The sequence below is a fragment of the Zingiber officinale genome, chromosome 1A (assembly GCF_018446385.1).
Source record: "Zingiber officinale cultivar Zhangliang chromosome 1A, Zo_v1.1, whole genome shotgun sequence".
Classification (NCBI taxonomy): Eukaryota; Viridiplantae; Streptophyta; class Magnoliopsida; order Zingiberales; family Zingiberaceae; genus Zingiber; species Zingiber officinale.
In genome coordinates this window covers 187,700,107-187,714,368 of record NC_055987.1, presented here as the reverse complement: position 1 = coordinate 187,714,368, position 14,262 = coordinate 187,700,107, and the positions used below count along the sequence as shown (strand labels likewise).

At 36.4% G+C, this 14,262-nt stretch overlaps 1 protein-coding gene across 1 annotated transcript; it reads left to right on the top strand.

Moving 5' to 3' along the window:
- Window positions 1-215: 215 nt before the first annotated feature.
- Window positions 216-746, top strand: LOC122008275 (dirigent protein 22-like). The gene has a single exon (XM_042563957.1). The coding sequence runs from the start codon at window positions 216-218 to the stop codon at window positions 744-746; it is 531 nt and encodes a 176-aa protein (XP_042419891.1).
- Window positions 747-14,262: the final 13,516 nt, after the last annotated feature.

The following is a 14,262-nucleotide window of genomic DNA, read 5'->3' as shown; positions in this document are numbered from 1 at the left end:
ATGTTGCACAGACAAAATCTTAGTAGGTTGACGTTAATTGAATACCAGACAAGACGAGAATTCATCTTTGGTAAAACTGAAATAATAGTATTAATTGATTGATGGACTGTAAACCTTGAAATTAGGATTTTAAGTGTTTTATGGTTTGCTATAGTAATTGTTACAGTAACCTTTGGGTTTATTATAGTAACTAATTTTTGGATCTGCACTGTAAAATGGCAGCCTCCTCAGTCATTCCTTCCTTGCTCCTCTTCCTCTTCGTAGCTGCCGCTGCCGCTGCCTCCTCCAACCCCAATGGCTACATGCACCTGCGCTTCTACAACCACGAGAGAATCCTTGGCTCCGGTCCCAGCGCCACTGTCGTCTACGCCGTCCAGCGCCGTGACTCCAACTCTGGGGCTGGTTTTGGTAACGTCATCGTCTACGACAACCTTCTGCGGTCCGGGGTGGAGACAGACTCACCCATCGTCGGCCGAAACCAGGGCATGGGAGTGGGCTCGAGCTTGGCCGAGAATTCTGGCCTCACCAATTTCCAGCTGGTGTTCACCGCCGGCAAGTACAACGGCAGCTCCCTCACCCTGCAGGGGTTGTTCCCGGTCGCCCCGCTCAGGACCGTGTTCGAACGGGCGATCACCGGAGGCACAGGAAAGTTCCGTTTGGCCAGAGGATACCTCTTGACCACGGAAGTTCGTGCTACCAACACCACCCTCACTGGACAACTCGACGCTTATATCACCTTCCGTTGAGACTTGGGATCAGCATTTATATATGCAGTTTATTCTTTTCCTTTTCTACTCTTTTATAATTATTTCATAACCCTTGATTTTATGTATAGAAATACATTCATCTTAATAATTAAGCTAAATTGTATTATAAAAGATCGTGATTGTTTTGGGTGATCAAAAAAGTTGGTACATGATTAATTAGTTCTGTTTTATCTTTTCATACTGAGCAAATTAAAAACAGCAACCAAATTAAAACTTGAAGAGTTAAATATGAAGGAAAAATGGAACATATAAAACCATTTTACAAAAGAATGTGTTCCGGTCTAAGGATGGGTCAACTCTACGTAAGTTCCTTTTTTTTTACTTTGGCCACGCTTGTTGCAACTAGAGTAGCTTCTTTCATCTGTGTCGGCCTTGTTTCATCCATTTGTTTTGCATTTATCAATTGTCCAATGGGTGCATCCTATGACTCAGACTTAACCTTATCGGCCTCAGCCGAAAAGCCCAAAATACTACCGACTCCTTATGAACGTTGTCGAGCTCTTCATAAGTATTACCGAACTTTCAATGAGTATTGTCAAGCTCCCACTGGGCCGACCTGCTCTAAACATAATTTTGGATTTCTAACTAACTCAAATCCATGTTGACCGAGGCATAGGTGCACCGTGTGGAACTCATATTGACCAAGTGAAGAAGACATCACGTGGAGTCAACGTTGACCAGACACTTGGCATGAGAAGCGAAAATTAAATAGGTCGAGTTTAACCAGACACTTGCAATGTGCATGAGAACCCAAAATGGTCATGGAGACTAGATGTTAGGTAAAAATGTAAATTCCTACCATGTCACAAAAGACCGGATGTTACAGTGAGTGCAGAAGTCCAAACATGTCAGGAAAGATTAGATGTTTAGTATAAGAAAAGTCCTAATAAGTCAAGAGTGATCGAATGTTAAGCAAATGAAGTCTTGACTTATCATCGTTGACCAATTGTTGGACAAAGAAAATCTTAGTAGGTTGAGGTCAATCGAATACCAGATAAAACGAGAATATATCTTTGGTAAAACTGAAATAGGAGTATTAGTTGATTGATATGGTGTAGCGATCGATTGATGAAATTGTAAACCTCAAAATTAGGATTTGAGGTATTTTTGGCTTTGCTATAGTAATTGTTATAGTAACTTTCGAGTTTATTACAATAGCTAGTCTATGATTTTTTCCTATAATAGCAGTCAATTGTTGAGTTCCCGCAATCGACTATTGGCACTATAGTAGTGAATAAAATGTAACAACGAACATAGTATGCATTGCTACAATCTCTGAGAAACAATGTCTGAAGTCCATTCTATGTGCACCATTAATCCTAGGCCTCTGATTTTCTTAACTTAGAGGTTATGATAAACAAGAACAATTGATATCTCTTTTTAGAAAATGTAGATCCGCTACATTAACGGTCGTGTCACTAATGTAGGACCAACCCAATATGACCTTTTGAACGTCAAACGATATAACTTTTGGCTTGAGACTTGTAATCAAGCTCTATCTGTCGTCACACGTGCATAATTTAAAAATCTACATTTACGCCTAAATTCTGATCCTAAACCGGGTACCCTTAACTGTAACAAGGATCAACCCAATTACATGGCACCTGTAACTATCAATTTTTAGGCCTAAATTCCATCGTTTAGGAACTCAACCGAGCTTCCAAAATTTTATTATTATTTTTAGCAATTTTTATTTTTATGATATTTAGGATATTTTTAGAATTCATAATAATTATGACTCATAATTAGTCTGTGTCCTATTTTATTAATTTTAATTTCTATTAAGAGATTTCCTTTTCTGGAAAGATCTCTTTCTTTCTTTATAAGATTGATAATGAGGCTCATATATTAAGATTTCTTTTATTTCTTTGGCTTAGGATCTAGAGTGTATATAAATACATGTCTAGTTGTATTAAAATTAATCCTTATTTTATTAATAAAATTTCCTTTTTTTAGTAAATCTGATGAGTTTTCCTATTTTTTGCATTCTCCCTTCTTGAGTTTCTCCTCTAATCTCCCCTCTTATTAGCTCGCAGAATTATCACTATCCTGTCCAGTGTCAGTCACTAACACTTTTGATGGCCAAACCTCAAAGTAATGGCCTTGCTCCCGTTTGATAGATCTCATGCTTCATCAACAAGAATACATAAGCATTTATCTTCAACTTCTTCACGAGCCATATGTCTTATTCTATTGGTCATATTATGTAAAATCTCTTTCTAAATTTCTAAAACGATATATGGGGCATTTTTTGGAGCATTTTCAAGAACAATTTCATCAATTTTTAAACTCATTTTTACAAAATCCTTCACTAATCTAAGAAAATTTGCATGATTAAATGAAGATAGAAATTCATCGCGCGTTGTCTGTAAAGGCACAACCATGAACTATTAGCCAATGAACAGTTATAACTGAGGTTCTCAAACGCAAATGATTTTTCTCATTTTCCTCTTTAGATTGGAGATGCATCATATTATCAATATGTTGCGTGGGCCTCATCAAATTTTCAACACTTCTCCCACAGATAGTATGAGACGAAGAAGCTGCAGAATCAATATAGAAAAGAAATGCATATGTTTTCCTTAGTTTACCCTTTTCGGATTGTCAAATCCTTCAATGACCCGTGCTAAAATATTATACAAATTAACATCATTCAAAAAGAAAATAATAAAAATAATATGTTTTTATTTGATGGCCGTCGCGTGCGCTTCCCAAGTTACCCTGGTGGCCGGTGGGATACATTCGTGAGACTGGGTTGGGCACCCCTAGGGATAGTCAATGAGGCTAACCGCAATTATCATCTATTCTATCACGAACTCTCATTCTTATGAAGAATTGTCACCTCATTTCATAATATTTTATCAACAATTTTGTCTCTATCAAATAAAATTAAGTTTAAATTTCAATACATCCTCTTAAACTTGATTTTGTGACTCCAAGTAAGTATCGTATCTTGATGAAGTCTTCAAATTTGAGAGGTTTAGTAAAAATATCTGCAACTTGATATTGAGACTTTATGTATTTCACATGTACCTCTTTTCTTGCAATGCACTCTCTAATATAGTGATAGCGCATATTGATGTGCTTGTTCTATTATGGAAAACTGGATTCTTTGCTAGTGCTATTGCAGACTTGTTTCAACTTTAATCTTAGTTTCCTCTTCTTGTGATAAACTTAGCTTATTCAATAAATTTTTGAGCCAAATAACATGACAAACACACGAGGCCACAGCCACATACTCCGTTTCACAAGTAGAAAGTGTAACAATAGGTTGTTTCTTTGACATCCAAGTGAAAGTTGTATTTCCCATAAAGAATACAAATCCTGTAGTGCTCTTTCTATTATTCATATCTCCACCTCAATCACTGTCGCTATATCCTTCAAGTTTAAAATAGTTGGATGTCGAATAAAGCAATCCAAAATCTATCGTACCTTCGATATAACGCAAAATTCTTTTAGCGATCTTAAGGTAGGTGGTAGTTGGAGCTTACATGTAGTGACTAATAAGTCAAACAACATAAAGGATATCAGGCCTTGTGCACATCAAGTATCATAAACTTTCAACCAAACTCTTGAAAAATGTTGGATCAACTTTTTCTCCTTCATCATGCTTTAATAGTTTGATTCCACATTCTATTGGGGTATTTATAGATTTACTGTTATTCATCTTGAACTTCTTTAATATCTCATTTGCATAACTGTAACGACCACCCTTCTTACTACTACTCTCTAAGGTTGACCGTTACTTAACTACTATAAATTCTTACTTAACTAGTATGACAAACTGTACTTAACTTTTTTTTTTCCAGAAAACTTAAAATTTTAGCAGAGTGTATGCAGTACAGCAGGACTAAAATGCAATACAATACTGACATGCATATATAACACATAATAACAGAAACTATATACACTATATCTCAATGCAAACACAACTGTATCTACTTATTAATCAGAACTCATCTCAGCATGCAATCTAAAACACGACTGAAATCCAATGACATAGAGTATAAAATACAATCTCAAATGACATGAACTATAAAGTACAACTCAATTGTTTCTTATCCACTAAACACAAAACTCAATAACATCATAAGTCTCTCCCATAGTCCTGGCATCACACACCATCCGTGACACCTTGTCGCCTTCCTGTGCTATATCTTTTCCTTTCTTTTATCTGTAGTAGGAGGAAATGCAACTATAAGAAAAATTGCTTAGTAAGCGCTATCTAACTCACAAAAACTCGAATATGCATGTAAATATACTGAAATCCAAGAACTGAAAACTATAAAGAAAATATTACACATGCTCATCTAATAGCAAAAGAACAATGCATACTGGAATGCTAAACATGTAAAGCTAATTAGAATAACATGCTAGCATAAGGGAAACTAAAACTTGCTAAATTTTAAGCACTTTCTGAATCTTATTTCAGTTGTTTAAAAAAAACTTATACTTTAATACTTCAAAATAATAATCAACTTCTCTTGGGCCCAGGCGTAGTACCAAAGCGCGCTCCCTAATAGAGACTGGGGTAGCGAGCCACCAATTCTACGAGGGTAAAGACCTCGGTCTTACCAGGGCCAAGACCTCGGAATTGGTCACCTGGATTTGTTTAACGACAACCTCGGAAGTCGGGTACTAGCCTCTTCAAAGTAAAATATTTCATTTATTTCTTCTTTAAATGTCTTGACATTTTAACAAGCACCTTGTGTGCCAAAATCCCTAAAGTCTTGACTTGGGATCTACTTAAGGCCTTGGCCTTTTTCTTTCTTTTCTTTATCTTTCTTATACTTGTTAATACCTCTATTAAAAGGATGTCTCATACAAAACTGCACTAAAATACTTATTAACATTGCACTGAAATGCTTAACAGAATTGCATGAAAATACTTAATAAAACTATACTGAAATACTTATTAAAACTGCACTAAAACTAAATCAGCATACAAGCTTAATCAAATCTGCCTACAAACTTAACCAAAATTCTGCATTATTAACTTAATCAAAATTCTGCACTATAAGCTTAATCAAAATTCTGCACTATTCATGCTTATTAAATGGCATAGAAAATCTAGGGCTACGTGCACAAAATGAGAAGCTGTTCAAGTTCAGAAATCATGGAGATCCAAGGCTAAAATACCAAACTTAAAGCTAATCATGTTCATGGAATTAGCAAGTAAAATACTAAGCTACAAAATACACTATGTATAGTTGTTCGTGCCCATTATTGGCAAGGAAAAACTAAGCTACAAGGTACACTATGTTCGTGCCCAGTATAGCAAGGAAAAACTAAGCTACAAGGTACACTATGTACTTAGGTTAAGGGTTGTACGTGTCACCTCATAGCACCAAAAGAACTGAACTTGTAGAAACTTTAACTTCTATAACACTTGCTTTTAGAGGTTTAATAATAATAGCTTTATAAAATCTATGTAAAACCTATGAAAAACTTATACCTTTAAAGAGCAATAGAGATCTTCAAGCATGTTACAACATGATCTAATCCGCAAAAGAACTAGATGCAAAATGGAAACTAAAATTCTGCACTGCTAAAAGAGATAAACTGCAAATCAATTTCTCATGCTCAATTCTATACACATGCATATCAATTCTTGACTCATCTATACATACTTATCCTTTTCATTGCACAAACTGAACTGCCCTTTAAGGTAACAGCAGATAGAACTCCAAACATGAAACTCAAATTATAAGACTGAAGGGGTTGATCTACATGCCTAGTTCATACAATTTAATTCTTTCCCTTAAGGTTCTCGCCAGTAAGCTTCAAACAACATCCTTACAACAAGCTTCGGAATTGAAGAAGAAACAAAAATTGAAAGCCTAAAAGAAACAATTTCCCCTGTTCAGTGGCACGGCAAGAAACCAAAAGAACATGAAAACAATACTCCACATACTTAACCCTTCCATGTTCTTCCTTTGAATCTCACGGCAACAAGCCCTAAACCAAAATCTTCACAGCGTACTCAAAAAAACACAAAGAAACACCAAATCAAATTCGGAACTACTCTTACCGTAGGTGAGTAGCAACTTACAGAGGTGTTCTTGAACTCATAACCGAAGAAGGGGACTTCTAGAGTTCGGATCTCTTGAAATCATGGCCTCTTCTTCGTGCTCACGGGTCCTTCTTTACGAGGGAAGCTCGGATTCGAGAAGAGCTCGCGGAAATCCCCTTTGGCCGGCCGCCGGAGACAAAGCTACGGCTTCGTTTTTCTTCGCTCGGGCAGAATTGACGCACACAGAAGAGGAAGAAGGGAGAAGGAAAGGTTTTAGAGCTCGACAATTACCTATGTTCCCTTTTATAACTATGTATTCTATTGGCCAACTACTACCTAAATAAAATTCGTCCTTTATTTGATCGGTAACGTCCGCTTGCACACTTAGTTAGCCGGATTCGCCTAAGAGTTGGCTCGGCCGGAGGTTGCGGGTTCGAATCTTGGCTTGGATATTTTTTTGTCGAAACTTCTTTCGTTTAGTAAAAATACCAAACAACCTCCAAAAATTATATAAAAATACTCTAAAAATTTCTAAAAATCTCTAGAATATTTATATAGCATTTCTAAGTATTTTTAAATTACTTTTAGGACTCGAAATGAGGAAATTTGGGTCATTACAATAACCTTCTTATGAAATGAAAATTTCATCTTCCCTTTGGTTTACTTCGATGCCCAGATAGTATGTGATTAGCCCATTATCAGTCATCTCAAACTCCTTATTCATTGCTTCTTTGAATGCTCTAAACATACTTGGATTACTTCCTATGAAGATCAATTCATCGACATATAGGCATACAATCAAAACATCTTTACCTTATTTTGAATGTATAGTGCATGTTCAGAAGGACATTTGATGAAGCCTTTCTCTAGCAAGTACTTGTCTATCCGGCTATTCCATGCCCTTGGTGTTTACTTTAACCCGTAGAGGGACTTCTTCAATTTTAGAACTTTATCTTCTTGTCCTTTGACTTCATAACTAGATGGATACCGAATATAGACTTTCTCTTCAAGAATTCCATTTTAAAAAGTAGATTTAACATTCATTTGATATATTCTCTACTTATTTTGGGTTGCTAAAGAAATGATTAGTTTGACAGTTTCTAATCGAGCAACGAGAGTGAATACCTCATCATAGTCAATGTCAAATCTTTAACTGTAGCCTTTTGTCACCACTCTTGCTTTGTATCTTTCAACTTCTCCTTTAGCATTCTTCTTTATTTTGTAAGTCCTCTTCACACCAATCGTCTTATGTCCTTTAGGAAGTGGAGTTAACTCCCATGTACCATCCTTCTTGATCGTATTGATTTCTTCATCCGTTGCATCTTTCCACTTTTTACTCTTTATAGTTTCTTGAAAATCTATAGGTTCACAATTGGCAAAGAGACAAAATAGAGTAATATTATCTTGATTTACAATTAACTCATAAAGGTCTCATAAGCTTCTAAAGTGCGGAACTCTTTCACTTGAATTTTCACTTAAAATTGATGCAGATGAATTTCCTTGAGTACTTGATGTTGGTGTTACTTGTGGAGTAGTAGGCTCCTCTCTTGTTTGCTCCATCCTTTGTTGCTCCACATCTTCTTCTTCAAAGTATGGGAAGAAGTTGTAATCTTCATTTTGAGAATTCCATTTCCATTCTTCTTCATCATTAAATAAGACATCCCGACTAATGATTATCTTCCTATTCTCTAGATTGTATATCTTATACCCTTTTAAGTTAGTATTATAGCCAATAAAAATAAACTTTTTTACTTTTATTATCCAATTTACTTCTTACTTCATCAGGCACATGAACGTAGGTTATACTCCCAAAAACTCTTAGATTAGAAATCCCATGTTTCCTTCCTCTCCATGCTTCTTATGATGTCTTGCCCTACACACTCTTGGTTGGTGATCGGTTGGATAAGTATACTGCACATGCAACCACTTCTACACAAAGTTCCTTTGGTAGCCTCTTAATTTTGAGAATCCTCCTTGCCATGTCAAGGATGGTTCAATTCTTTCTTTCCGCCACTCAATTTTGTTGAGGGGATCTTGGAATTGTCAAGGGTCGTTGTATTCTATTGGCTTCACAAAATTCTTGAAATTCCTTTGAGATAAAATCTCCGTCTTGATCAAAACGCATAACTTTGATCTCGAGACCACTCTCCTTTTCTTCAGTTGCTTTAAATTTCTTGAATATGCCAAAGACCTCCGATTTTTGCTTCAAAAATATATCTAAGATTTTCGAGAAAAGTCATCTATGAAAATAATGAAATAATTAATCTTACTAAGTGAACTTGGCTTATCAGACCCCAACATCTGTGTGTATAAGTTCAAGCGGCTTTTAAGCTCTTGAATTTGACTCCTTTGGAAAACCTCTTCTAAATTGTATGCCACGTACACATGTTTCACATAATTGATTAGGATGTTTGATGCAAGGTTGTCCTCTCAGCATCACCTTCTTTGAAAGCAATTCTAGTCCTTTGAAATTGAGATGCTAAAATCGAATATGTCATAGCCAAGTGATGTATTTATAACAAACTTTTGAGACAATTAACAACATCATTTTAAAAATTAAGCAAGAACATTCTATTTCTTGACATAGGCACCTTAGCAATTATGCAACCAATATCATCTTTCAAGATAAGAATATTATCTTTTAGATGAATATCATATAATTTTTCCAAGTGTTGTCCTAAGCTTAAAATATTACTCTTCATATATGACACAAAGAAAACATTTGAGATAAGTTCATGTTTTCCATTCTTCAAACGGATGAGAATGTTAACTTTGCCTTCCACCTCGATCTTTGATTCATCTCCGTAGAATACATTACCACCAATTGATTCATCAAGCTCTACGAACATATTTCTTTTCCCACACATATGATTGCTTGCACTAGTGTCGAGACACCAGATTCTATCTTCGCCTCTTTCATTATCCTTATATGCTAGCAGATATATATTCTTCTTTCCTTTCTTCTATATAGTTTGCTCTTTCATATACTTTATTCTTGAACGATCTATATTCTTTAGTATAATGCCCATATTTGTCACAATTGTAGCACTAAACTTGAGATTTATCGTACCTCAAGTTTGTGTACCCTCTTCCACGTCCTCTTATTGAATGTTCTCCTCTTTCATTGTTGTAGTTGGAAACCCATCCTTGCTCATTAGCATGGCCTCATCCAAATCCATGACCTCTTCCACGTTGACTTCTATTATTACTTAAGCTTTCATCTTTTTTTGTCGATTGAATAGTCATCTTTAGAAGTTGAGTAATTTCTTCATTAAGCTTCTTCTTTTTTTTCTTGGGCTTGTAATGAACTAGGAGTTGCTCTATCGTCATGGATTGTAGATCCTTGGTCTCTTCGATGATGATTGTAATACTGTCAAATTTTAAATTCAATTATCGAAGAATTTTCTCAATGATATTTACTTCTTCTAACTTCTCGCCATTTCTCTTTAGTTGATTGGAATGGTAGAGACTCTAGAAAAGTAATCGGATACCAATTTGCCTTCCTTCATATGTTGACTTCTAAATATTTAAAGTCGTACCTTTTTTACTTTTTTTCTCCTTGATATGAGCCTTGGAGCTTTTCCCATTCTTGCTTGGCCTAAGTAGCACTTGAGATTTTATCAAAACCATCCTCATCTAAAGCTTGATAAATGAGGAAGAGAGTCTTCTTGTCTCTCTTTCTTAAATCTCTCAAACTGTCTTTTTCAGTCCGAGACAGCGTTGAGTCATCATGTCGCTTAACGTAGCCTTTTTTCTATATATAACCTCCCAAACATCATGAGCTCCAAGAAACGACTTCATCTTGATACGCCAATTATCATAATTACTCACCTTGAGTACTAGAACTTGGAAGGGAGTCATACCTCCATTAGTCATAGTTCTGATACTAATTTATTGGAAAAAAGAATTATGGGAAAAGAAATAAATTAATTATGGGAGCAAAATCCACTCTACGTGGAAGTGGAGAAAAAAAAAAAGAACTCAACTTGATTTCATTCATTAGAAAGATTACATATTTATAGGCTTATTGGATAACTATTAATCTCAAATGCATTGAATCTAGATACTTTTTCTTTTACCTTGTCATCATATTCTATCTCCATGAACTCTTATCTTTATCAACAATTGTCACCTTATATTCTATCTCTATCCTATCATGAACTCTCATTCTTATCTAGAATTGTCACCTCATCTCATAATATTCTATCAACAATTTTATCTCTATCATTAAAATTAAATTTAAATTCCAACACCCCTCTTAACTTGACTTTGTGACGTCAAGCAAGTATCGCATCTTGATAAAGTCTTCAAATATGAGAGGCTTGATAAAAATATATGCAACTTGATCTTGAGACTTTATGTATTCTACTTACATCTCTTTTCTTATAATGCACTTTCTGATATAGTGATAACGCGTATCGATGTGCTTGCTTCTATCATAGAAAACTGGATTCTTTACTAGCGTTATTGCAGACTTGTTATCAACTCGAATCTTGGTTGCCTCTTCTTGTGGTAAACTTATCTCATTCAATAAATTTTTGAGCCAAATAGAATGACAAACACACGAGTTCACAGCCATGTACTCTGCTTCACAAGTAAAAATTAAAGTGTGACAATAGGTTGTTTCTTCGACATCCAAGTGAAAGTTGTTTATCTCATAAAAAATACAAATCTTGTACTAGTACTCTTTCTATTATCCATATCTCCACCTCAATCACTGTTGCTATATCTTTCAAGTTTAAAATAGTTGGATGTTGAATAAAGCAATCCAAAATCTATCGTACCTTTGATATTTTGCAAAATTCTTTTAGCGATCTTAAGGTGGGTGGTAGTTGGAGCTTCCATGTAGTGAATAACAAGTCAAATAGCATAAAGGATATCAAACCTTGTGCATGTCAAGTATCATAAACTTCCAACTAAGCTCTTGAAAAATATTGGGTCAACTTTTTATCTTTCATCATGCTATGATAGTTTGACTCCACATTCTACCAAGGTACTTATGGACTTACTATTATCCATATTGAACTTCTTTAATATGTCTTTTGCATAACCTTCTTGTGAAGTGAAAATTCTATCTTTCCTTTGATTTACTTCGATACTCATATAGTATGCCATGAGCCTAATATCAGTCATCTCAAACTCCTTAGTCATTGCTTCTTTGAATTCTCTAAACATACTTAGATTGCTTCATGTGAAGATCAAGTCATCGATATATAGGCATACAATCAAAATATTTCTATCCTTATTTTGAATTTATAGTGCAGGTTCATAAAGACATTTGATGTAGTCTTTCTCTTGCAAGCACTTATCTATCCGGCTATTCCCTGCCCTTGGTACTTGTTTTAACCTATAGAGGGTCTTCTTTAATTTTAGAACTTTATTTTATTGTCCTTTGACTTTATAACCTAATGGACGTTGAATATAGGCTTCTTCTTCAAAAATTTTATTTAAAAAAGTATATTTTATATCAATTTGATGTATTTTCCACTTATTTTGGGCTACTTCCGTTGGTGAGGCCGCAGCTAATTTCTATCAGCCTCCCTGAGGCTTCTTCTTGGGGGATCGTTCCATCGGCAATTATGCTGGTGATGGGGAGACGATGAACGTTGTTGAAACCTTTGGTTGGCCGCTTGACGCTTCTCCTAGTTATACAGATAACAATCTTCTATGTTGCGGGTCCCCAACCGAAGGTATGTACAGAATAGCGAAGTCCATCGGCGGGGCTTGAGGAATTGCATCCTATTGACCTTCACATGCTGCACTGCATGGGGGTTTGATAATTAGCATTTGTTGATGTTATTTTAGTTCTTATACTTAGCATTTTCTTATCCTCTCATTCAATTAAATATTGTTTAACATCATGATTTACGAGTAGGATATTATTTGAAGCTTGTTATAATTTATCCCTAATTTTGGTATTATTTCATGATTTTTGTAGGGAATCAAAATTGAGCCATGGAGTTGATTAAATAGGACCAATAACTAGCCCAAGATGTTCATCAAAGAAGAAGCTGTTGGAACCCCAAGGTTGTTTTGGTGTGATCAACAAGTTAAGTTAGGTCCTGTGTGTTTTTAACCTTGTGTCTAAGTGTGCAGACGCTTAGGAGCACAGGTAGTCGAGTGGAAGACGTAACTGGCGAGAAGGATAGCACGCGGTGCGTCTGAGGGACGAGGCGCTGCGGAAAAGTACACCGGCAAACGAGAAGGAAGCGTGCCGTGGTTTCGAAGGACGAGAAACCGGAGTGGAATAATGCTCGAGGAGAAAGAGACGTAGCTAGCGAGAAGGTCGGCACGGGGTGCGACCGAGGGACGAAGACTGCGGATGAGTATGCTGGCGGACGAGAAGGAAGGACGCGGCGATTCCGAGGGACGAGAAGCCAGAGCGGAAGCCTGCTCGAGAATTCAATTATTGCTTTAGATTAGATTTCATTTGTGTCTCACTATTTCATTTCTTAGTGTAATTGTGTTGATGATGAAACTCATAGCATAGAGTGACAATGCGTTGTGGATTAATTGTTGGCACTGGTTAGATATCATTCATGCATTATATTAGTTTCTTATTGTTTTGTTATTTCAATTGTTAGGTTTAGAATCAAAATCCAAATAATCCCCATTTTAATGATGAAAACCCTAGAAATAGTTCTAAGTCTAAGACAAACATTGAATTGTTAGTTCCTCGAGAGATTCGACCTTGGGCTCTTTATCACAACATCATTGTGTAGTTAAGGGATTTATTGGAATTTCATTATTAGCGGGGCTCGGGGAATAGCATCCTAATGATCTTCACATGCTGCACTGCATGGGGTCTTGGCTCAGGATGGTGTAGCTGATGTCACACTCGAGATCCTTTGTGTGGGAGAAAGGGAGGAGGGGCGCGATGCTTGAGGGCTGGGACATGAGCGGACGCGGTACCCTCCTTCTTCCGAGCAGACTATGCATCCTCTACATTGATATATTTAGTTGCCCTCCCTAACAGATGGTCAAAGTCTCTAGGTGACTTTTTAATCAGAGACCGGACGAAGTCCCCATCAGTGATCCCTTCGGAGAAGGCACTCGCTAAAATCCCTAGGGTGGCTGAAAGGACGTCCATGGCCACTTGATAAAATCTTTTGATGTACGCTCGCAACGCTTTCTTGGGCACTTGCTTGAGGGAAAATAGGCTTAGCGACGTCTACTGGCGAAGTGGTGGAGGAATACCTTATGAAAAATCCTTAAAACAACAATTGGACTCGGCTGGGAACCAATTGAACCATGTTTGAGCCGAACATGAGAGAGTAGTAAAGAACATTCGGCACTTGACACCATCCATGTATTGATGGAGAATAGCCGCGTTCTTAAATTTGAGGAGATGATCATCTTGGTCGTCATTCCTCTGTATTCTCCAATCGTTAAATGTCAGAAGTGGTCCGATAATTTATCTTCCAATATCTCCTGGGAGAATGATATACTAACTCGCTCGGGAGAGCTATTACCCATTGGAGC